Source organism: Lemur catta, chromosome 10 (genome assembly GCF_020740605.2).
Source record: "Lemur catta isolate mLemCat1 chromosome 10, mLemCat1.pri, whole genome shotgun sequence".
Lineage (NCBI taxonomy): Eukaryota > Metazoa > Chordata > Mammalia > Primates > Lemuridae > Lemur > Lemur catta.
Window position 1 is genome coordinate 14,885,805 of NC_059137.1, and position 25,723 is coordinate 14,911,527.

Consider the following 25,723-nt stretch of genomic DNA (forward strand, 5'->3'; position numbering starts at 1 on the left):
TTGCTAAGGGTACAATGGTTTTGTTCATTACCTCTAGCACTTCAACCTGAGTCTTCTCTAACTCAGACATTTTTTTGTCATGTTGTAGCTTCAAACCTTGTAGCTCATTGTTTTCAAGTTGCAACATGTCCAGAATATTCTTTAGTTCTAACAGACCGAAACAAATCATAGTCCAATGCTATTAAATGCACTTGGAAACATTTACAAAATGAAACAGAAAATAATGCTATTGAGTGATACAAGATAATAAAAAAAATTTTGTTGAGTTGAATTAATGGTCCTAATTATGTTTTTAATGGAAAAACTTCTCTGAAGGTATTGCTAAACACTATTTAATTTGTTAAAAACATTTTAACAAGAACATTTAACAAAGATCTGGTTTTAAAAGCATTTAACTCCACAAAAAAGAATGAACTAAGAGAATTTTATATAAATAAAATTTTACCAAAATAAATAGGAAAAACTTTAAAATATAGACTGAGATTTATATAAGTCTTTTGCCCTTTGAAATATAGATATTTAAATATTAACTTTTTTATGATTATAAAAATATTTGCTCACTGTAGAAAATCTGGAAAATACAAAAAAAAAAAAGCGTAACAGAAAAAAAGAAAAACCCATTATCATCCTATCATCCAAAGATGATCACTACTACAATAGCATTTTGATGTATTTCCTTCCAGGAGCACACACATACACACATACAAACATTTTAAAATTAACTGGGACTATATTTCATATTCATTTTTATCTATTTTTTTCATTCTTCTCATGAAAATATTTACATGTCATTAAATGTTAAAAATATGGCTTTTAAATTGATCATTTATCTCCAAATTTTGTCATTATAAATATTGTTTGCAATCTGCATAAATGTCTGCCTTCTCTGGATGGATGGATGGGCTCACTGGTTCAACAGGTGTGAATTTTAAGAATTCTGAAACACTGCGAATACTTCAATTGACAACCTGTAAGTGTTCCTCTTTCAGCACACTCTGGGTATCAATAAAGATGATTATTTTGCTTTTAAATAAACTTTACCAATTCAGATGGCAGAAAATAATATCCTGTTCCTTTTATAATCTGTTTTTCTTTGCTTATTAGTACCAAGCTTAAACTTTAAAAGAAGCTTATTTGGCCATTTGTAATTTTTCTGTGACCTGGAATATAGACATTTCCAACCTCAAACTTTATATGACTGTTTTTCTTTAAACTTACCAGTTTTATGTTTAGACATTTGCCCTAAAACTACCTGAAGATTTTCTTCCTCTTTTTCAATTTCCTGCTTTATAAGGGCAAGTTGAGTTTTTTTTTCACTAGTTTGGACATTCAGTTCTCCTTTCTGAATACTCAGTTCTTCCAGAAGAGATTTTACTTCCTGTGTTAAAAAAAAAGTCCCCCCCTCCTGTGATTATAAATGGAAATTACTTTAACATAAGTTCTATTATTAATTGTCTCATTTCATATAAATTCTAATTTGGAAACAAGTTCATTTTTGCTTTTTATATCAAGAACAGCACTATATTTTACACTAATATCTCTATATAATAGAAGTAAGAGAGTAACATTATCTTCATCTAAATGTCTATGCGACATTACTATGTGCAAAGCAATGTGCTGCAGAGCAAAAAGGCTGATTGAGACACGGCTCCTACTATTGAGGGGCTTAGTACCTTGTGGAGAGGTAAAGCAGGGAACATAAACACGATCACAAAAGGGTAAGGATGCCCTGGGAAACAAGCAGATCGATATTACAAAACTTAGAAGAAAGAGAAACTCCTTCTTCCAGGGTGAAGGGAAAAGTCAGGTAAGTTTCAGAGACAGTGTCATGAAGCTGTGCCGTGAGAAACGGGTGGGATCTGGCTAGTGATAGGGGAGAAAGGGAATTCCTGGTGATGAAGTAGTATGAGAAAGGCACAGAGGCAGAACCTTGGCCATACCCAGAAAACAGCATGGGGGAAACTACATTTGACAGCCACAGCCTGGATCTACAACACAACACCAAACTGATATTACAGAGGCAGCACGACTTCACGAATTTATATCTTCATTTTTGAGAACCATGAAAATACCTCAAAGAAAATCTATAGCATTGTCCTAGGACTCTCAAGAAAACCTACTGAAAAACATACCCTAATGTGATTGCACTTCTCAGCTACTTCAGTTTCTCCCAGTCTCAGAGCTTCCTGGAGGTCAGCTTTTGCCTGGACCAAGCTTTCGTGGAGTAGATGAAGCTCCTCCTTTTTATGCCCTAACTGCCTATCCAAGGCAGCCATCTCCTGCTGCTGATTTGTCACCTATATTAAAGAAAACGGAAGAGTATAAAGTTTTACACAGGCCACATACAGCCTTCAGTGCTAACTTGGAGATGATTTAGTCCAGCTAAAGGTTTTGTGTAGAAATCAGGAGCTAATATCTGAGCCCCCAAAATCAGGAAGGCCAGGCTGGGGGTGCAAACATGAAATGCCTAATAAAGACCTTGAGCTCACACACTTAAAATCACTCAAATCACAGTGAGAACAACAATATGATAATAATGATTATCCCTCAGGTTATGGTTTTCTTTTTTTTTTTTTATTTCAGCTCATCATGGGGGTACATAAGTTCAGGTCATATACATTGTCCATGTCCCGCCCATCCCCCCGAGTCAGAGTCCCAAGCGCGTCCATTCTCATTCTCCAGACAGTGTGCCTGGCACTCATCATGTAGTCATACCTCCATCCCCTCCCCCCCACCTCCCCAAGTCTGCACCTTCAAGCATAGGTTATGGTTTTCAAAGAACTTTCCTATCTATACCTCATTCCATTTTGACAGCCTTGGTGATGGAAGAGATTTTAAAAATTTATTCATTTTTTAAATTTAAAAATTACTTACAATTTTAAGGGCAATATATATTTGTTTACAAAAAAAGCAGGCAATATAGACATGGAAAAGGAAGAAGATAGAAAGTACTCATAATCTCCCCTTATCAGATGACTACTTTTGTATTGAATAAAAATACAAATATAAGTGTTCATAAACACATTTAACAAAAATGATCTCATAGAGTATTCCATGTTGTGAGACTCACTTCTTTCACTCAATAATATATTGTATTGAGCTGGGATTCAAATTTAGTTTAGACATTTAACCATCATATGTATAGCCTAATTTATTCTTTATACTTCATTTGTATTTTCTAATCTTTTCTGTAATCAAATATGTATTACTTTTATAGTTATAAAACATACACAGGTTTAATACAGTTTGAATTGTTTTTTCAAGGCATCTATTGCCATACCTGGCTTTTCAGCTTTTCCAGCTCAGCTCTCTTGGCCTGAAGCAGGGTCTCAGATTCTTTTAGGACCTGCAGGTGGTCATCCTCATTGCGTTCTGCCGTCTCGATGTCTTTTTGCAGTTTCTGAAGCCTACAAAGCACCAGCAGCACTAGAGCAGATCCTAAGGGAGACTGACCCCAGAGCTGTCTTCCAGCACAAGCCCCTTGCAGCCCTGCAGAAGCCTTACTTACTCTTCCGTCAGTTTTTTCTTCTTCTTGTTTAAACACTGGAAGTCTGAGTCTTTTGCTGCTACAACTTTGTTTATTTCTTTCAAGATTTCTTCTTGCTTGATTTTGTGCTGCTCCAAATCCTTTGCATCAGCCTGGAGCAATCTAAAACACATTCCTTTATTCCTCCAAAGGCCCTCAGACATAACATGCGTTATTTATCATAAACCAATTATTCTCTTAGACGAAAACATTTCATTCATCTCACTGCATGCATCAATGGCTTAGGGATTCCACCTACCTTAGCTGTTGATCAGCTTTGACAAGGTTAACAGCAGTTTCCTGAGCTCTCTTTTCTAATTCCTCAGCATCTGACTCAGTTTGCAATAAACTTCTCTTGGCATCAGTGAACTTTTCAACAGCATTTTTTGTCTAGAAAAGAAACTGTCATTAAAAGCAATACAGTTACAATACCCACTTGCAGCTACTGGCAGTGTAAACTGATAAAACTCTTGGAAAACAGCAAGATGATATAGAAAGTCATAAAAAAAAGTCCATTAACTTTGACTTTTTAATTATCAGAAAATAATTCAGAAGCGAAGAAGTACTACATGAAAATGCTCATCGTATAGTGAAATAATATAAAACTTGAGAAATAGTAGATTAAGTAAGTAATAATGCAGTAACACCATGGAATACTGTAGAGTGTCTAAATGGTAAGACGAGGCCAGGCACAGTGGCTCATGCCTGTAATCCTAGGACTTTGGAAGGCCTAGGCCAGAGGATAGCTTGAGCTCAGGAGTTCAAGATAAACCTGAGCAAGAGTGAGATCACGTCTCTACTAAAAATAGAAAAATCAGCCAGATGTGGTGGTGTGCGAGTGTAGTCCCAGCTACTGGGAACATTGAGGCAGGAGGATCGCTTGAGCCCAGGAGTTTGAGGTTGCTGTGAGCTAGGCTCACACCACTGCACTCTACTCAGGGTGACAGAGCAAGACTCTCACAAACTACAGCAACAACAACAACAACAACAAAGACTTCAGAAAAAAATAAAAGAGTGAGACTCTGTCTTTACTAAAAATAGAAAAATTAGCCAGGCGCCGTGGCATGTGCCTGTAGTTCCAGATACTTGGGAGGCTGAGACAGGAGGATCCCTTGAGCCCAGGAGGTTGAAGTTGCAGTGAGCTACAATGACACTACTGCACTCTAGTCTGGGTGACAGAGTGAGAGCCTATCTCAAAAATAAAAATAAAAATAAAGTGGTAAGATGACAATGTAGCAAGGAATGTTAATAATATTATATTGGCTGAGAAAAGTAAATTTAAAATGGCATAAACACTGTGAGAGCAACTGTGTAAAACTATATCTGCACCAACACAGACAGAAAGGCTATGCAAAAATAAACTCATTTGAAGGTGGTGAGACTGTAGATGATCTTTTTATTTCAAAACAATCCATAATGTTATTATATGATTTTTTAAATATAAAACCATCTACCCAATTAAGTGGCAATGAAGTCATTTAACCTACATAGAGATTCTTACTGTATTCTAGATATTATCAAGTTTAGTAAAAACTTATTAATCTGATAATGATTTAATTATGGCTGAGAAACACAAATATTAACTACTTTCCAAGTATTTAAAAATCTTCCCTCTCAAAAAAAATGAATAAATAAAAATAAAAATCTTCCCATATAAGATCTGGTAAAAACACTATCAGCTTGGTTTCTTTTTCTGCCTAACATAAAAGGGTTAAAACAATGTCATCAAAAGTTCCAAAAATAGAGTTTGGTTTTGCACTTGGTTGAGCAGTGACTCACCTTCAGCCAAAAAAACAAGCTCTGCCTGTGCTCTATACCACAGTTGAGGAGTCTGTACGTTAAATTTGTCTATTAAATATCCCATGTGAATACAAAAGGGTCAGCAAGCTCCCAAAGAGCTAGATGTTTCACTATACTTCTTTCCATGTCAGATAGCTGGTTTCTGTCAGTTTTATCAGCAAAGCATTGGACAAAACTCATTACACACTCCAGAACGCCATGTTTCGAAGTAGTTTTTTGTGTCCTTTTATGTCAGGTTTTAACATGTCTGGCACATTCCTTAAAAAACACAGCTACTTCCTCTCTCCTACTCCTTTGTACCAAGCTGCCTCCCTGAGTCATTTTGGGAAGATGAAGGGAAAAGAGCTTATCTTGGTTCACTTACTACCTCTGCCTACTACCAGTGTCATCAATTTTCTTTCATATACCAGTGATAATTTTTTCTCTAGTTCTGCTCACACCTATTTTCTCTCACAGTAATCTAACGTGACAACTTTCTAGAACTGCTCATCTGAAGAGATGAGAACTTTTCCCATTCTTATTAAATCCATTACAAATTTCTTTAATAAATCATTCATTTCAGGTCCTGGGTAATAGATTTCTATTAATTTAAACAGATTCACATTGAAATAACAATATAAAAATGATAGTTCCTGAGGTGTTCCATGTGGGTAAGGAACATTTTTCATCCTGGAATTCTCATCTAATTAAAAGAGCTCTTGGTGAGGCAGAACTTCAGCTGTGTGACTCTGGGCCAGTTACCAGCCTCTGAGCTAATGGTAACACCGTCTTACCGGGTTGCTAGGAAGGTTCAATGAATTTATAAAATGGCTGACATGTCCATAGAAGGGAAGAGTTCAATAAAAGCTAGCTCCTTTTCCTCCCCAACTTCCCTCTGTATTGTAGTGATACAAAAAATTTTATGTCATTATCAACTTGGAGAAAAACGTAAGGCTTGTGAAGTCCACTGTAGCTTAATAGGAATATAAAGATTGACCTATTTAAAAAACATAGATATCAGAAATCAAATAATAAAAAAAAGACACACACAGGATAAGGAAGTGGGGTAGGCTGGAACTAAATAACTTCAGGAATTTTAAGTATGCTATTTCATTTAATTCATACTGAACAGCCTACATATTCTTAGCCTGAATTTATTAGATGAGGAGAGCAAAGGTCAGGGACTTAAGTGACTTGCCCAAATTCTCACAAGTCACTTAAGAGTCCCTAACTAGTGGACTCTAACCTGGAACCCAGCTGTTGGACTTAGACGACTGTGCTCTTCTCACTTGTTCTCTTTCTAATCCTTCACAGAGACAGTAAGCTGTCTCACTCACACTGAGCTCATACCCAAAACCACACCAGGACATACCTTCTCTTTTGTGTATGCAAGTTCACTCTCGGCCTCTGCCAGGAGTCGGTCAGCTTCCCTAAGCTCTGAGCGACGTTTCAGAAGGGTCTTCTCAATGCACTCAATTTCATCTACAATATCTTCATGGTGTTTGAGTGATTTTTCTATTTCTAGTTCAGTCACAAGACTCTCAATATTTCCATCAATGAAGTCCCTAAAAAAATCATATACATACATATTAAAATATTTTAAATGTAGACACTTGTAGGCTAACTAATAAAAAGATGCACAATGATTTTCTAATTTTATATAAGCAGGGACAAGAGAGGCAGCTACACTGGATTATGCTCAAGGTTTATATTTACCTTTTTATTAAACATGGAATACTAGTGACAATAAATGCATAATATGTAAAATGTATGATGGAATTGCCTTCTTTGTTGTTGTTGTTAGAGACAGGGTCTTGCTCTGCAATTGAGGCTGGTGAGTACAGTGGCCCAATCATAGCTCACTGTAACCTTGAATTCCTGGGGTCAAGCAATCTTCCTGCCTCAGCCTCCTGAGTAGCTGGGATTACAGGTACATGCCAAGACAGTCAGCTACTTTATTTATTTATTTATTTGGTAGGTCTTGCTATGTTGCCCAGGCTGATCTCAAACTCCTGGCCTCAAGAGCCTCCCAAAGTGCTGGGATTACAAGCGTGAGCCACCACACCCAGACTATCTTTTTAAATCTAACAACAAAGATTAGTGTGTTGTCAGCACCTGGCCAAGAAATGTTGATAATTCTATTCTTCTGAGATAGAAACATAAAACAAACCACTACCACAATAATCATCCATTCCCTCAAAGCTATTCTTCCAGGCCCAATTCATAGGCCACCCGGAAGACTACACAATTTTGTAATTTATTTCATTCTGATAGAGTAAAACTATGGTGACATTTGACAAATCACAAAGCATGAAGCATGACATATGATTCAACATCTCCAGGCTAACAAGACAAAATTACTTGAAAATGGGACTATCAGTGACTGCAGGAGAGAAAAATATGAAAATAAATTCAACATATTAACAGATTCTTTCTCTTTAAATGAAGGCATACAGATGACTTTTTACTTTCTTTGAATGTTTTTGTGTTATCCAAATTTCCTAGACTAATCATTTATTATACTTTTACAACTAGGAAAAGAAGTAGCTATCCTACTGCCCTATCATCTCCCCCCAAAACCCTCAAAATAAAAAAACTCCCCCCAACATATATACCCACAAAACCAATAGATACAATCATCCCCCCAATCCTCAAACATCTAGGTCCACCCTTGTAGGTGTGGCCTTTGCCTCCTCCCATCAGGTCTATTAGTCACGTGTCTGCTCCTAGATGGCAGAGACCATGTCTTACTCCATGTGCTCCACAGGACCCCCTCCCTCCCAGGGGCCTGGGCCAGTATGACTTAATGACAAAAACTAGAGAAGTGTCATATGTCACGGACTACTGCAAAACATAGGCTTTTACACAACTGACTCAACCAACAGATGTTGCATTCACTAACTGACCCTATGCCAGGCACCAGGACACAGAGATGAAGCCCAGCTGCTGACCTCAAGAAGCTCCTAGGCTCCTCACAACATTGTGAACAGTGCTACGATCAAGATTGCCAACCCTGAATTGTGAGTGCCTGAGTGTAAGAGAGAATCCCTGGCTTTTGTTTGGAAAGACAGGTTGGAGTTAGGCAGAGGGGTAGGAAAAGCATTTCAGAGAAAGGATACCACGTATAAAGGTGTTGAGGCAGGAGAAAATATGCTGCTTGGGAAGCCACGGGAAACTAAGTGGCCCAGCCCAAACATTGTGTGTGGGCAAGAAGGATAAAAAAAACAGGCAGGGTTCAGACTGTGGAGGGAGGTGTATATTCTGATGGAGTGAGAGTCGCATAAGAGAGTAGCAAATCAGATGTACAGTGTGTCAAGGACAGAGTGGAGAGAAAGAGACAAGACATGGAAGGCCAGTGTGGAAGCTATTATAATGGCCTAAGATGAGACTGATTAAAGATCAGAGCAGTGAAGATGACAGAAAGGGACTAGTTTGAGTTCTTTGGATATAGAGTCAGCAGAACTTGGAGACCAAACGGATGCCTGGGGGAGTGAGGGAAAGGGAGGAGTTGAGAACACCTGCCATGTTTTTAGCTAGAGTTACTAGGCAGGAGGAATGGTTCTGCCATTCCCCACGAGAGACCATAGAAGAGTTGATTTGGATTATCGGCCAAGAGAACTTAGACCTTCACTGTCTAAGATGGTACTTACCATGTGGTTATTACATTAATCAAAATTAAATTAAAATCTGTTCCTCAGTTCCATTAGCCACATTTTAAGTGCTCAATGGCCACATGTGGCCAGTGGTTACTGTTTTGGACAGTACAGATCTAGAACATTTCCAGCATCATTGAAAGTTCCATTAGATAGTGTTGATTTAGGTTATCTTAATGAACTAACACCATATTCATCTGAATTATAAAAATATAATGGCTACTAATAATTACTTTTGCTGTTGACGTTTCTGGATAGTTCTGTGTAATTCTTCTACTTCATGCTCCAAGTCTTTCTTCTCTTGCAAAAGACCATCGATATCATGATGCAGTTTTTCCATTTCTTTCTCAGACTGCCGCTTGGATGCTCTCCTCCACTGTTCTTCCTGTCTCTTTGATTTTAAATGCTGTGTTATGTCTTCTAATCTAGAAACTTCATTCTCCTAAACAAAGGAAAAAAATACAGTACTGAAACATCACAGGATGCTTCCTTCCCATCTTTCCTGACAAAAGCTGACATTAACTGTGGTTAAAGTGGTATCTATTAATATGATGTTAAAAATGGTGGTAGAGTCTAAGACTTTAGTATGAAAAAAAAATTAAGTGAAGCCCGTTTTTTCAATGTCATAGATGAAATTAATGGATTGATAGAATTTTTAACTTGAATTTTTAACTTTTCCATCAGTCTAATTATGGTTGAGAAACATTCACCAAGCCTCCTATGGACAACATCTGTCTCCAAAGAGTTCAGCATCTAGCAGAAGAGACAGACACAAGTGTCTCCCTCCTCTGGACACATGGGACAGGAGTTGTCTGAGAAGAGTGCTCAGAGGAAGAGGTATTTTGCCTAGGTTTTGAAGAATGAATGAAAGGGGAAAGATCTAGGCTGAAGAAATGACATGTGAACACCTGGGAAACCGTATAAGAAGTTGGGTACTTTGGAAGAGTAAAACCACCACTTTAAGAGATTGTCACTAAATGCTGAACAGAAAAAATTACAATATGCATGGAAAAACTGCAAGAGAATGTGAGTGACTACCACTGGTAAGCATGTAAATGCACGCAGACCCTCTGAATCTAGTCTGACTTATTAAAATGGGACTGGTGACTTGATACCCAGGTGTCCTAGTCCTTTATCTTCCCCTTAATCTGCTGAGAGGGGAAGAAAAAAACAAAGGTCCCAACTGTTCTGAGTTTGAAAGAGGAGATTGGGTCGCATTTTATTTTTTTGGAACCAAAAAGTTAGGAATTAATTTAATGATTAGGAAGTAATAATTTCTTAGAATCAAGCCTAAGAAAAGAATATGAAATACAGCAAGAATTTACACACAGTGAGCTTGTAGTACCCACAAATATAGAAATGTTGGGCAGTCATTAAAATACTATTTAAAAACATTTGTAAAACCTCGGGGAAATGCTTATAACAGTAAGTGGGAAAAACAGAATACAAAATTGTATGTACAACCTGAAATATGAAAACAAGTAATAATCAATAAATCCTACCACCCAGAGATAGTCCCGAAAACCTTTCTGTTTGCTGGTCATATGTGTGCATATGTGCACATATGTGTGTTCATAATACACATATAGGTACAAGTATAGGCATTAGTTTGTGAATATATCTATATATACACATTAATATAGCACTTGTCAATTGAAAAATATATAAACTGGGTAAAAATGGTTAATTTCAAGACTGAAAGCATTTCTGTTATACAGTGGCTAAGCCAGGTTGGTGAACTGGGCTGTGACCCTACCTCCTGTTCGCAGTATTTTTTTCTTCTTGAGACAGGGGTCCTGCTATGTTGCCCAGGCTGGCCTCTAATTCCTGGGCTCAAGCGATCCTCCTGCCCTAGCTTCCCGAGTAGCTGGGATTACAGGTGCACACTACTGCACCCAGCTTAGTAGTTATTTTAATAAGAGAATGCTTGCACAGTTCTAGACATTAGCCTTACAAACACACTTTTGGTATATAATCTAGTCATAAATATGTCTTCTCATTAAGTATATAATCTTATCAGTCACCCATGGAAGGAGTGTGGACAGAGGATTGTATATCTTTCCACTTACTAAGTTATGATGTTCTGGGACGTTGCAATGCAGCACACCCATAGGGATGAGGGGGACAGAGAAGTTGGGGGGTGGAGGTCCATATACGAGGGGGGCCCCAGCAGGAGGTGGGCCATAAACAACAGTGCCAGGGGTGAGAGGTCGGCTATTGTTGGGCAGGGGAGGAGGCGGTGCGTACAGGGCCATGCCCTGGGGTACAGGAGAACCATCAGGGAGCACAGTATACATCATGGATCCAGGAGGAGGCACGAATGGGGGTTCCTCTTGGTCATCCAGCTCACTCTCTTCTTGGCTATCTCCTCCACTGTCTGCATCTTCAACGAAATAAACAGAAGAGTGTTTTACCCGCCCCCCCCACCCCCCCGCCCCGGTTTACTAGGTAAATAAGTTTATTAGAGAACAGCAGCATTTAAGCCAAGATACTAGAGATGTGAGAATAAAACTCTGTAAAAAAAGGTCAAAAGTAGTTTTGAAAAGCGTATCAAAATATGGATTCAAAGTATTTTCAGTGGCTGATACTTGAGTTTTTCTTATGTCTACCTGTTGGTTTGTTTCGTTATTAATTTATTCAGCAACCATTTGAGTGCCTGCTTCACGCTACATAAAAGACAACAGAGATGTGCTGTGTGTGAGATCTCACAGCACTCAGTGCTTATTGCTGTCATGACATATAACACTCTCTAATGTGATGGCTTGCTTACTTATCTCTCCCAAACGCAGAAAACATGTTTGCTGATCACTGATGACAAAGAATCTAGCACACAGCGCTCAATAAATAGTTCCTGAATGAACAAATCCTCAGAAGGTAGTATTCCCATTTTACAGATTAATAGTCTCAGAGCAGCTAAACAATTTGCCTAGGATCACACAGCTACTAAACGAAAAAGCTGGGATTTACCCAGGTTGGACTCTTTCCCCCCAGAGCTTTGGAAGACAGACCTACAACACTTCATTTTAGCAGGGTGAGATTAATGCCATGATGCAAAGATACAAGGCACCATGCTCTAGAAAAGGCTAAAAAGCTGCTCAGTCAGCCTGGGCAATGCACAGTGCAGGAAGGCTCCATAAAGGAGTATTGTTTGAGGATCTACGTCTTATTGAAGGATGAGTAGGAATCAGTTTGGGAGAGGAAGGAGGACATTCCAGACATAGAGTTTAAAACATTGAGGTCTGAGGAGCGTGGCATGCTGTGAGTATCTTGAGCAGTCAGGTATGACGTGGGAGAGTGATGGGAGGTCAGACTAGAGGTGGTTGCCCAAGGCCAGATCACAGAAGGCCTCGCAGACCTAGCTAAGGGGTTTGGACTATGTCTTAGGAATTGCAGGGAACCAACAAAAGGTTATTAAACATGCTAGAGAAATGCAACTTCTCTATGTGATGTGACTTACCTCTATTTGGAAACAATTTATGTAACCCACGCCTGATGGGAGAATAAACCCAGTACCCTGAGGCAGGTGGAGGCCCATTGCCTTCCTTCCCATCTTGTTGCCCAGGATGTGATTTTCTAATGGGAGTTGAGGCTGTGTACTTTAGGCCAACACCAGAGTCCTTGGTGGCCTGGGAACTGTGGCTTGAAACCTAAAATAAATGACAGCAGAGCACACCATTACAAGTAGAAAGGCTGATTTTGAGAAATGTCAAAGTCTACAGCAAAACTGAGATGTAGCACAATTGAGAAAGAACTTGATTTCTCTTCATTACCATAATTCTCATTTTTCAGACAGAAGTGAGAAGTGATTATACAGTCACATAACCTGCAGTTCCATTTACATGGTTCAGTTTATTTATGTCCCTCTAGACTTAATCAACATGGCAATGTCAGGGAGGCTGAGAAAAGAGGAAGGCTGTGTATGTACAATGGCTGTGGTCACATCAGACTGCTCTGTGAAAGCGAAGGGCTCAGAGTGTGGTGAAAGCAGACAAACCAATGTCTATCCTTTCAGAAATTATTTAAAAATATCCATTTCCTATCCTGTCTTTTGGTACAACTTTCTAGAAATAACAAGTCCTTGACAATGCTGAAATGTTATCTGACTGTTTGGGTTAATTTTATGCAGCAATGCCCCAAGAGAAAGGAATGAAAACAAGTTCTACATAAGTGATCAAACCCCTGGGTGTCAGCCTCTCTTCTCCTCATCTTTCCTGGTGGTTTCTTTTTCTTTTACCCTGTCCTTGACGGCCCAGCAACTGAGGCAAAGGAAACCAGTGAACATTCAAGGGAATCTGGGGATATCAGTCTTCCACTGTCCTGGGAGCTTGGCATGGCTTTAAAGCTCTATTCTGCTCCTCTCCCTCTCCTTCCCAGTCTGCAGGTCTATCCTCCAAACCCTCACCCAGCTCAGGGTTACACGTTTTGCTCTAACTTACACTGCTTCCACCTCCAGCCCTAGTTGTTCCAAGGCTTCCGTTAGATTTCTGGAAGGAAGACCTTAGATTCTGCTCTTCAGGGTTCTGGTTAAGTCTATCAGCCCTGGGATCCCAGTGTGCCTAAGCTGTTTCTCTTTGTTGCTTATCAGCTAATTCTAGCAAGATGACACCCAGCCCCTCCGCTTTGGATGAGTACAGCCCTCCTCATCTTCCCATATTCAGGCATCAAGCCCTGACCATTTATCTCCTTAAGATCCCTTAATCCCATATTTCCTTTTCTAGCTCCATTAATCTACCTCTGGCTTCTCCTATTCTTCACCTGAATCAGTTCAAACAGCCCCACAGAAAGTTTACCATGCCACACGTCTAGCCTCCACACTTAGCCAGAATATTCTTCCCCAACCATAGCTCTGAGCATGTTAGCACACAAATCATTTCCCATGGCCTCCATAATTAAGTGCAAGGGATTTTAAGGCCCTTTAAAAAAATGCATGACCCCAATCTACTTTTTCAGCTTCATCTTTCACTGTTCCCATCAAACCCTCCAGCCCCACATGGCTATTTGCCATGGCTAAGCCAACTCTCCTTTTCCACACAAGCTCTTTCCTCCCTGCCAAAAGCTCATCCCTCACTGCTTGCTAAGTGCTGACTGCAGGACCCTGCTTGTGAAGCCTTCCTTCCTGAACTTCCCCATGAGATAATACTTAATACCTCTCTGCAGCTACAGCACAAAGGTCAAGTCTCTTGTCACATGCACATCACTGTTTTGTAATCACACTGGCATGACCCATGAGCTCTTTGAGAACAAGGGTTGCATCATTCATTGTGGTACCCTACCATTGCCTAGCACTTGGCCTAGACTTCAGTAAGCACTGAGTCAATGTTTGTTAAAAGGAAATGAAATCCAGGTGCCTATTTTTCTGTCTGAGCCTCTGCACAATTCTATACCCAATTTCAACAGGCTTTCTGGGCTTAAGTCACCTTTTCCCCTTACAGCATCTTCTTTCGGGGATCCCACAATATACTACCTTAGCATGAACAGACAATTGCCATCTTTCCTGGGAAGGCCCTATTTTCATCTCAAATATTAAAAACACTCAAGAACCTCAATGCATGGCTTAGCATAGAAATGTTCTTGGCACCTGTTCCCAAATTTGGGGAAGGGGACAATGTCATACTTTCTTTAAGAAAATTCAGTAAACACTTCCAACATCACAGAATTCCTACTTTTGATGATGATGGCGGTGGCATAAAGTACCAATAGCCTCGTCTTTTGAAAGGATCTACCATACTGCTGATGTAATCATTTTGATAAGAAACTTCACGACGCAGTTCTGCAATTTCTTCTAGAACATTTTCAAAGCCTCCTTTGTTGTCTGTAAAGGAAAGCCATTCTATGAGGTTGGGATAAAATCATTTACTTCCTTTCTCTCTCAAAATACAAAAGAGATTCCATGAGAGCCAATGAATTTTATCAGTTCCTTAAAGCTGACTTTCCATCTGCCCTTTGGTAATTAGTTTTTGCTAACACTAACAGGATAGCACATCCTTCTGTCATTCAATTATAAAGTAAGTCAAACAAAGCAAATAAACAGATTTGTAAACATTATTTCTTTTGAAATTATTATATAAATGCAAACCTCATCTCTTTTTAAATTACACTTACATGACATGTTTTTAAATTCTTTGATATTACTTGTTAATTACCACAGCTCTCTAAATCAAGCATGGGGTTGATTTGCAACAACAGTTAAATACGTTTTCTAAAGGCAAAAAACAAACAAGATGATTTGATTTTAGAACTACAAAACCATTGCAAAATTCAAAGCCCAATACTTTACCAGCCCCAGTGAGGTCTAGTATGTTCCGCAGCCGTGCAATCTCAGTCCTCTGTCGCTCCATTGTCTCATGCAGTTTCTCGAATTCTAGCACCTGTGAGTTTGTTCCTCCAATACCTACATCGGCTTTCTCCATCTCAGTTCGAACCTATTAAAAAAATCACATACACAAAGTTGTCAATGAATTAATTCATTCCCAGATGTGTTTATCCTTGCTAATTGATTATAATTCTATATTTTTATTTACACTTTACCAGTGAGAAAACCACATTACTCCTTATATTTATATTGCACTGTACCTGGCACACTGTAGAGGATAAAGTACTAATTATTGATTGCACTGCAGAATTCATTCAGAAATCACCTACAGTAATTTAGTCTTTTAGGAACTGATAAGGACCTAGTAAGGAGAAGGTCTCAGGGTACCAACACTGACCTGCTCCTCCTTGTCCCTGAGAAGAGTCTGCAGGAGTTCAATCTCAGCTTCTGCTCGAGTCAGATCCCTGGCCGCTTGTACAGCCTTTCTGCTGAACCTCTCTGCTTCCTGCAACTCCTACTGGGACAGAAGTATGAGAAAGGTAGCATTGCTATCACAGGTTGTCTTCTTCATTCTTTCTTCCTCTCACATTGATTCTTATGCTTTTGTCACATTGCCTGCCTGGCTATCCATGCACATGTGGTGCCAAGTCCCACCTTCTCCTGTGTTGTTCCCATCACTGGGCAGCCTTCCCTGCCCCCAGAGGGCCAAGTGGGCAGGGTGCTGCTTCAGAATGAACAAGGGCTAGTTTTTTTTTTTTTTTTTCCTGTTCTACAGTCTTCCATGATTGACATTTCTCCGGGCTCTCATCATTATCACTATCTTAATCTCATCAGCATTTGCATCCTAGAAAGCACCATAACAGACATTATCTCAGTCAGGAGTCATAACAGCCCTATGAAGTAACATATTTTCATAAATATGTCCTATAAATATTTTAGAAGATGAAAAATTTGAAGTTCAGAGGGATTATATGATAGGCCTCCAAAACCCTCATCCAGGTATGTGTTGACAGCTACCTCCTTAGGCGGATCCCTACACTTTAAGGTAGGGATAGTATGTTTCATTTGATGATTCCTTTAAGGACTAAATATATTTAGTACAGGGCCCATGGTAGCACAAAACAAATTCTTACAATCTTCAGGCATTAAGAAACACAGATAATTTTACAATGGTTTATAAAATAATTTAAGTCTATAATAAGAGATCAATAATGCAAGTTGCTGCTTTTTGACAGCAGCACTGGTGGAAACTTGGTCTGTACAAGTGGACTCACCTCTGCACGCTCCTGGTTAATTTTCATAACAGTTCCATGAAGGGACTTAAGTTGGTCTTTGGCAATGGTGAGCTCAGCTGTGGCTAGCTTATCAGAGGTGGCCACAGCTTTCTTTAGTTTCTTCAATTCTTTATCTAAACCAAAAAACTGCTCCTGAGATTTGGCATCTTCAAGTTTCTTCTAAAATAAAAGAAACAGTAAGTAACAGATGAATCATTTGGTAGCAATGAATCAGGATGTAAGCTCCAGTAGGGCAGGGACACTATTCACCACTACACACCCCATGCCTAGAACAATACCTGATACACAGCAGGTGCTCCATAAATATTCACTGAACAAACAAATTTAAAAATCTCAAAACTAAGATACATTTAAAATCAGTCTTCCTAGTCAAGAATCTTAGTGTTCCTAACTTCAATCATTCATTGGAAAAACACTGCTTGGCACCATCACTAAGAAATAGCTGAACCAGCTTTTAAAATCACTGAATCCGGCTGTGGCACATGGCGGTGAAGAAAGAACTTGGCGTCTCTGAGGAACTGCAAGGAGGAGCCTAGTGAGAAAAGGAGACATCTCACTAGAAGCCAATTATGCAGGGCCTCAAAGGCTTAAAAATTTTGTTCTTTATCTTAAGAACAAGGGAAACTACGGGGAGGAGGACTGACTCTAGCCAGTCCACATTTTAGAAAGAAGAACATGCTGGCTGCTGTGTGGAGCAGGGTCACGAGTAGAAGTGGCAGATCTGTCAAGCAGCCACAGCTATTGTCCAGAAGAAATGATAGATGAGGGTGGTGCCATCAGAGGAGGAAAAAGGACATATATTCGAGATATATTTTTGAGATAGATTCAAAAGGGCCTGGGTTCTCAGTGAAGGATGAAGTAAATCATTCACTGAGGCTGGGAAAAGGGGGAGATGGCAGGTGTGAGGAGCGGAGAAGGTATGAAACAGTGGTGCATAAGAGAATGAGTTCACCAGAGAAAAGCATCATGTTGCCCATTTGAGGCTGGTGACCATGAGTTTATAATGACACCACTATGCTGGATGGATGACTTTTTCCTCCAAGAATACCTTCCATGGATGCAGGCCCAAAGAATGCAGAGAGCTTCAGTTTTGTAGGGAAGTTAAGATAGGAGAAAAGGGCAAGAGATCTGAGGATATTTGCAAAAAAATGGCTGTAGTGGCAGAGCATGGAATTTAAGTTGGACAAGGAGAACAGTAAAGACAGGAAGGGCTGAACAGATAGAAAAGGTGTGACTAACAAATTAGCAGCTTCATAAGATTGAAACATTGTTAGTGTGGGGGTGCCATAAGAGGTCATGATCAGAGTGGGACACTTCAGTTTGTGATTTCAGAGGTGGTAGATGAAATTTCTGAATTTGACAAAATATAAGATATGACAATGGGAGTAGATGGTTGAGGTGGGATAGAGAAAAGCCATCAGAGAGAGGCCAGGGTATTAGAAAGGAAGATGAAGAGTTTAAAAATAATTTCCCATGGATGTATCTAATTGGGCAAGGGGTTTCTAAGGAGTCAAACTCATCCCAATATCATTTGTTAAGTACCACTTAATTGACTCTAAAGTCCCTCCTTATATTCCCAATTCTCATTTCCATCTATCAGGACACCCTGGTCTCAGGTCTTTGATTTGGTGACATGGATCCAGGTCCCTCCTAGGTCAGGTTCAGCTCTGTGCCAGCAATGAAGCTAGAGGCTACTTTGGATAACACTCCTCTCAGCTGACCCAATCACCAGTGGGCATGACCCGGGCAGGAGGTACTTGTGTGTCTCACCTTCCTAGCCTTCCCTACCTTTTTCTCTAACTCTCGGAGTTGGGCCAGAATTCTCTCCTTCTCTTCATCAGCTTCCTGAAGTTGGAGATCTGTAAGGCCTTGGATTTCCTCCATACTTTTTAGATTTTCTTGCAAATAATGAATTTCATTCTCCAACTGCCGGATTCTTGCTTCATGTTGCCTCTTATCAGAATTAATCTGTGAGGAAATCAAGTTTCAAGAATGATTTTTAAGCAAAATATGTTTTAAACAAAATAAAAACTTTTTATAGAATTATCTTTCATTTTAATACAGGCTATTAATGAAATTTTGTACTAATGCGTTAGCAGGGATGGTTTTACCTAGGATACTCTCTAGGACCCATTTGAATGTTTGCTTCATCATTAAAATCATTACATCAAAAAAATCCGATTCTGGCACCACACTACACACTATACTCTAGCAATGTGGTATTATTTACCCACTTGTTAGAAAACATCTTAGTTGCTTCCAAAACAAGGAAAGAATAGTGTCATAAAACAAGCCTGACTTTGACATCATAACCATATTCAGGGTTGAATTTTAGTCATACTAAAATTGACTTGTTATGAGCGAAAATAACAATAATGTTATATTTACATGGGAAAGAAAGCATTGCAATTTGCTGAAAAACATTACTATTTGTCAAACACTTCCCTCCAGCTGCCTCTTGCCCTTTTCTTACTCTTGCTTCAAGGGCTCTTTCAAACGCCTGCCTGAACTCTTCTTGTCCATTTGCCAGTTTTTCTTGCTGCAGAGCCATTTCTTCTTGTAGTTTCCTCTCTCTCACTTGTGCTGCTTCTCTTTCCCACTGGGAGCGTGCAAGAATTTCACTGAATTGTTTCTGTAAATCAGCAAGACTTTTCCCTAAGATGTCTGAAGGACTATGGATTCTGGTAAGGAAGGAAAAAAAGATGGTATAAATGTGACATTTTATTCTTGATACTGGTTGCAAATATGCTGTTAATAGTAGTGCAAGAGTAAAAATAGCTATATGGAAGGACCAGTGTCAATCCATAGCAATTTACTTAGAACATCTCCTAAGGGCAAATCACTGTTTTATCAAATGACTGTTGCTACTCTAAAAACATAGGCTTATGTCAGGTTAACAATGTTTGCTCATGGAATAAATGTCCATTTCCTATATTTGAAATAATCCTCTGCTTTCTTTTGATATTTGTTCTCTATTTAAAATGTACAATGTAGCTCTGCTTCCTGACTATATGTAATGAACTTTCAAGAAAGAATTACTCTTAAAACCTTTATTCTTTAAAATTAGCTCTTTTAAGAGCTAAAATGTAAAACATTAAAAAAAAGTGACATTAGAATTAAACAATCTTGTGTCTCAGTCATGGAAACACCATAAGGAGAACCCTACAAAAGAAATCAGCCATTAACAGAACTTAGAAGGCTGAGTTAAGCGCTGAACCTCACATTCACAACCCTGAGGTTGAGTGGCCCACCCATATTTGGAGGTCTTGATTTTCCCTTACCTCATTTCCCCAGTTCCTAATTTCAGTTTTGTCCTTAGCTCATCCACACGAGCTGCCACTTCTTCTGGATGAATCAAACCATCAACCACATGGTTAAGGTGATTCTGGAAATCTTTAAGTTGCTGTTTTAACAGGTTATTGTCATCCTATGGAGGGGGTGAAATAGGGAGTGTATCTGTTACATGCCGGCATAGTTTCACTACTAACAAATTAAATTAGCTAACCTATCTAGACCACAGAACTAAATTCAGACAATTCCTCTTTCAAGTAAAAAGAAACTGCTAAAATTTCCCTAAATTATGGAGAAAAATAATTTTATACCCTAAGCTACTGATTGTATTCCCCTGAATACCTACATTCTACCTGAGTGGTTAATCTATTTCAAACTCAGTGTAACACTCTTAACTAAAATGGAGAATTTAGAATTACCATTAACATGTTTGTAAGTGCCTGTCCCATCTGGAGTCCTGTTTATCTGTAAACTGTCCCTGCCCATTGCCCTGAGGCAGCCATTTCTGTACTATTACCTAATCCCAGCCACAGATGATCTCACTCAAGGCCAGTCAATCCACTGACTAGCCAGAAAAACAGGTTCTCACTCTCTCTATAACTTGAACCAAGATCCAGTACAGCAAGTCTATATAAGTGCTGGACCTGGAAAGATATGTCAGCTCAGGGCTGAGGTCCATAGTGAGCCAAGTAAGTGCTCAAAGAGATAGAGAAGGAGAAATGAGAGAGTCAAGTATCCCCTGAGAGACTGATATAGCAGCTCCGATTTTTACCAAACTGTCTCCTTTCTCAAGTTAGCATGAGTAGGTTAAGGTTCATTGCAACTAAATGATTTCTAACAAAGACAAATGTAGAGTGGGTTTGGTTTAACTTGTGCTCTATATATCAAGAGGATAGTTGGCCAAGTAACCATGGGACCTAGTTCTAACTAAGGTAGTCCTACAATATGGGCCAGCATTCTGGAAAGCTGACTTCAGTTTCTACCTTGGAGGACATGGCCCCTGAAGAATATATTTTAGTCCTTTTCTGTAAGAGATGTATACTGAAGTATTTATGGGTGAAACAAAGATGTATGAGATTTTTCTTTAAAATATTCCAGCAACAAAAAAGGTGGACAAAATGAAACGATGAAAGTTGATAACTGTTTTAAGTTGGGTGATGAGCAAATAAAGGGTCATAAAAGTATTTTCTCTTTTTTTGTGATTATTTGAAAATTTCCATAGTAAAAATAAAAAATGATAACCCAATGAAGACCTAATACACATATATACAACTCACACAAGAATGGAAAACATGTACATCTTTTATGATATTTGCTTCTGAAGTTGAACTGACAGCAGTAAAAATTAAATTCTACATTATTAGATTTCCTTAAAATTTTGCAAAAAATATTTGCAGTGTTGGAAGAAGAGAAAATATGAGTGAGCTTAGTCTTGTCTGTCACAAATGCCCCTGCATGTGTTTTTGGAAGCCTTCCTCCAAACCACATAAACTTTGCCCTTTTATTTCTGGTGACAACAGCTGCCACTACAGCCAGCCAAGAGGCCCCCATGACCTCACAGCTTTAGAGATCTGAGTGTTGATTCAAGTACTTGTTTGTTCAGACATCTGTCTTCTTTGAGAGTTTAATTATCTGAAAAATTCTATCCACCTGTTTCTCCTGCAGTTTCTTGGACATATTATTGTGAGAATAGCTATAAAAATATTCTGCCATACATTCTCATAAATATAAAATGATTGCAATTTTAATAGCATATTTTCTGAGAAGGGAATTGTGAAAACTGTTTACAGTCAAGAAACCCTACTGCAATCCACTCTAGTTAAATTTCTGGATAATTACAAAGATATTTCAGTGGAAGAGGAATGTACAAATCTGATAATTTTAGCTCAGTCTGGTGAAAAATCTGCTTCTAGAAGGAATGCAAGGTATTGCTTTTGCCCATGGATTTACACAGTATACTGTTTACTATCGACATTGCCTCCACCTCTTTGCACCCCAAAATACAAGTACACTTGTATTAATAATCTTAAAACCACAGTCACAAGAGAACAGAGGCTATAGTACTGCCCCACCCAGATTTCCTCTTTTTCTAATAATTCAAGTTGCTTACTACATGTTAGAGCAGGTTGGTAAATGCCTGACTAAAGACATTATCATCTTTGGGTGTCCTGTGTAAGAATAAATTCTAAAACAACAAATCTCTACCTGTAGCTGTTTAAGTTTTGTGTGGAGCTCACTATTCTCTTGTTCCTTTTCTTCTGAGAATTGGGCTTTTCCAAGGGCGTTTTTGAGGGCTTGTCTTTCCTTCTCAAGTTCTGCTTGAAGGGTTGATTGTTCTAACTGTTGTCACAGGAAGCAATGACATGAAAGTGTAAAACAGCAATAAATTTATGATCCAAAAAGCCCAAATAAATTTACATATATCCACATTGCCTTGCTAGTATGGTTTTACAATTCAGTTTTTATTTTATACTCTCAAATTTAAAAATCGAAGTTTTTTTTTCACATGTCCTTAAACTATTAATACTTAAGGAGAAATAAGCATCAGAATCAGCTCAGCCCCAATACTAAATCAGAATCTTCAAGGATGGGCCCAAGCACCTACCTTTAAAAGTTCTGCAAGTAATCTAACAATTATTGCTCTTTTTTTCCCTTAGACCAGTATTTCTCAAACTGTGGTCCTCAAGTATATATATGAACACTTGGTGTGCCTAGTAAAAATGCAGATGCTCAGGCTCCATCTCAGATTTGATGGATCAGAATCTCTATGGCAGGGCCTGAGAATCTGTATTTAACAAGCTTCACAAGTGACTTCATATAACTAAATTTTACCAATCAGAGCTTTGTAGATTTGTAGATCAGAGACAGAAGATATGTTATGTTCCATATTATCAATGTGTGGTTTGAAAACTAATCCTGGCAGTCTTGGTGCTAAGGAAGGGCGAAGAGCGTCCCTTTCAATATCAAGTGAATCAGTGAGAAAGCCAGGCTTTTATAATATTTCTGTCAAGAATTATGAGGCCAAGTGTGGTGGATCATAGCTGTAATCCTAGCACTTTGAGAGATCAAGGCAGGAGAATTGTTTGAGGTCAGGAGTTTCAGACCAGTCTGAGCAACATAGTAAGACCCTATCTCTACAAAAAATAGAAAAATTAGCTGGGCATGGTGGCATGTGCCAGCAGTCCCAGCTACTCAGGAGGCTGAGGCAGGAGGATCACTTGAGCCCAGGAGTTTGAGGTTGCAGTGAGCTATGATGAGGCCACTGCACTCCAGCTCAGGCAACAGAGTGAGACCCTGTCTCAAAAAAAAAAAAAAAAAAAGACTTATGGGAAAAATATAAAGAACAATAGAAGTTCAAAGGACAGTGTATTTCAAACTAGTAAGGGCTGGCTTGAAAAGAAGAGAATTTATTTGAAAGGAAATATCACCTAGAAATTATTTACTATTATTAAAAAATACTTACTGTTATTTTAATTATTTTCCCCCAACCCTGTTTTCTGAGACTCTGGTCTTGTCAACTGTAGTTGTGCAAAACCTGGTATTCTTGAGAAATATAATATAATCCTGATAACTGGCAAGTGATCATTTGATATCTTATAAAGAAGACAATAACATAATTACTACCATAAACCAGACCTACTTTCAGTTCTTTTTCTAATCATATGAATTCTCTTTTACATGCATTCCTAAAATTCAAAATATCTTATTTTATTTCATTTTCATCCATTAAGCACATATTGATGCTTCTCATGTGTCAGGCACTAAGAAAACAGAAACAAGTAGACACGAGTGTAGCTGGAGGCATACTTTCAGCACTTCAAATGTATTGTGCTCTCTCTCCTTGGCTCTCTGCCTAGAACCCATCCCTTACCTCTACCCCTTTCACTATGACTCCTCTGCATGGCCAAATCCTACTCATCCTTCAGGCCTCAGTTGAAACATTTCTGTAAAGTGGTCTTCTCTGACTATGCCTTCCTCTGCCACAGAACCCTGTCCCTTTCTTTCTCCCACACCTGTTTCACCTGGTAGACTGTCAGCAGGTGCTTTCCCTAGAGCATCCACAGCACCTGGCCCTCAATGGTCAATCAATAAGTATTTATTGGATGGATGATGCTTTCTCTAATTTGCAAGTACATTTGAATGCAGGTCCTTCAATCAAGCATAATAGGAAACAGCAAACTAAAGCTGTTCTATGAAAGAAAAACCAGAATTTGTTGAGTATCAACTGCTAGGTGCTTTCACATCCATTTATCTTCACCATGAGCCATTTCACAGAGGAGGAATAGGCTGGGAGGCTCAGAGCCATGAAGTGATTTGCCCATGTTCACAAAGGGCTAGTATTTGAACTCAGAATGTCAACTCCAAAAATGTGCCTTTCCTATCACTCCATATATACTATATTAAAAGGTGTTAATCTTAAATTAAGATATAAGTAAAGGAAGGACGATATCTTAAAGTATAGGCTACTTGGTTTCTAGCTGGATTTATGCTCCTACTTACCTGGGTAAGCCTCGTGAGTTTTTCCAACTCTTCCTTGAGCTGGTTGGCTTCAGCATCCTTTAGTTTCAACCGAGCCTCTAGCTCAGCTTCATAGGCACTGAGATCTCCCTGGGTCTGCTGCAAGGATGCATTCACCTCATGCTGCTCCTGGAGGGCGCTTTCTAGCTCTGCAAGCTCCTGGAAAAATTCAGTGTGTTTAACTACAGAACCCTCACTGTGCTGCTTAAGCATCTGCAAATCATTATAAGTAACTTGAGCACTGTAAACCAAATGCTGGCAGCCACTGCTGCCTGCCACAGTAAGTTTTCATTAGCTGGTTAGAAAACAGAAACCTGGCTAAATGTAAGGGAAAGTCAGTAAGTTACCAACATGCTGTTTCCCAAAGCAACCATTTGTGTGATACTTTAAATGAATCTGAAGACATAAGAAGGAAGAAAGGAAAAAAAAAAAATCTACTTTCAGAGGATAAGATTTAAGGCCTATTTTTCATCAGACATAGGACTAAATGTTTTCACATTCATTATTTCATTGTATCTTCACAATAACAAGCTGCATAAGGCAACTTGTACAGTTTTATAATTTTTACCATATAGCCTCTAATACTTTTTGCCATTTATAATTGACCTGTTAACTTCTTCAACTAACTTAATTTGGACATTATCACTTTTCAAGCTAGGGAAAACAGGAAGGAAGAAACAAGTCATACCTTCTTCATATTTTCTGCATCCATGGCAACTATTTCCAGTTGGTCCCTTTCCTGCTCGACTTCAGTCAATTTCTGCAGCAATGTCTCTTTCTCGCCCTGTAGCTTCCTGCACTCATTCTGGGCCTGAGTTGCCTGGCCTTTGATGGTCCCCAGGTATTCCTGCAACCCACTAATGACACCTTCCAAATCCTTCTTCAGGGCTTCATTTGCTGCTATTTGGCCTAAGCAAGATGCAAAAATGATAATAATGTATATTTTAATAATACTACATTATCTCCTTAGCTATTTGTTATTAGCCAAGAGTGAAAGTCTACGCTTTCAATGATTTCCTATTATTCATAATATAGGAGTATTAAGCACGTATACAATAAAAATACTATATTTAGTAAACAACGCTTATAAAATGCCTGAATTCATGCTGTAAAAAGTTTGAATAACTTCCAAATAAAATAATGAAAAATGTGCACCAAAACCATGAGTACTTGCTATTAGACACACAAAACAAAACCACTCCGTATACAAAACTAATCCAAGACTGGCAGCATAAGCATGTAACCTGATGACTTAAAAGAACCACACACATACACACCATATATAATACTGGATACCATCTATGTGCCAAGAACTTTATGAATACTATGTCAATTAATCCTCCCAACA

The 25,723-nt window shown here is 38.8% G+C and overlaps 1 protein-coding gene across 9 annotated transcripts in view; it reads right to left on the reverse strand.

Moving 5' to 3' along the window:
• Positions 1-25,723, reverse strand: part of CNTRL (centriolin) — an 84,361-nt gene that overhangs the window by 15,344 nt on the left and 43,294 nt on the right. For 6 of the 9 annotated variants that reach the window (XM_045563041.1, XM_045563043.1, XM_045563038.1 and 3 more), the window contains 20 exons: positions 25,064-25,284; positions 24,358-24,534; positions 22,063-22,197; positions 19,848-19,993; positions 19,040-19,247; positions 18,355-18,534; positions 16,546-16,725; positions 15,669-15,785; positions 15,236-15,380; positions 14,622-14,770; positions 12,416-12,605; positions 11,028-11,341; positions 9,192-9,400; positions 6,678-6,870; positions 3,786-3,916; positions 3,509-3,649; positions 3,281-3,407; positions 2,133-2,297; positions 1,219-1,378; positions 32-147 (listed from right to left, as the gene is read on the reverse strand). In XM_045563041.1, coding sequence (XP_045418997.1) covers positions 32-147; positions 1,219-1,378; positions 2,133-2,297; positions 3,281-3,407; positions 3,509-3,649; positions 3,786-3,916; positions 6,678-6,870; positions 9,192-9,400; positions 11,028-11,341; positions 12,416-12,605; positions 14,622-14,770; positions 15,236-15,380; positions 15,669-15,785; positions 16,546-16,725; positions 18,355-18,534; positions 19,040-19,247; positions 19,848-19,993; positions 22,063-22,197; positions 24,358-24,534; positions 25,064-25,284 — 3,404 coding nt within the window. Of the gene's footprint in view, positions 1-31; positions 148-1,218; positions 1,379-2,132; positions 2,298-3,280; positions 3,408-3,508; positions 3,650-3,785; positions 3,917-6,677; positions 6,871-9,191; positions 9,401-11,027; positions 11,342-12,415; positions 12,606-14,621; positions 14,771-15,230; positions 15,381-15,668; positions 15,786-16,545; positions 16,726-18,354; positions 18,535-19,039; positions 19,248-19,847; positions 19,994-22,062; positions 22,198-24,357; positions 24,535-25,063; positions 25,285-25,723 lie in introns of those variants that run through there. The other 3 variants (XM_045563045.1, XM_045563046.1, XM_045563047.1) reach the window with 3 other exon arrangements.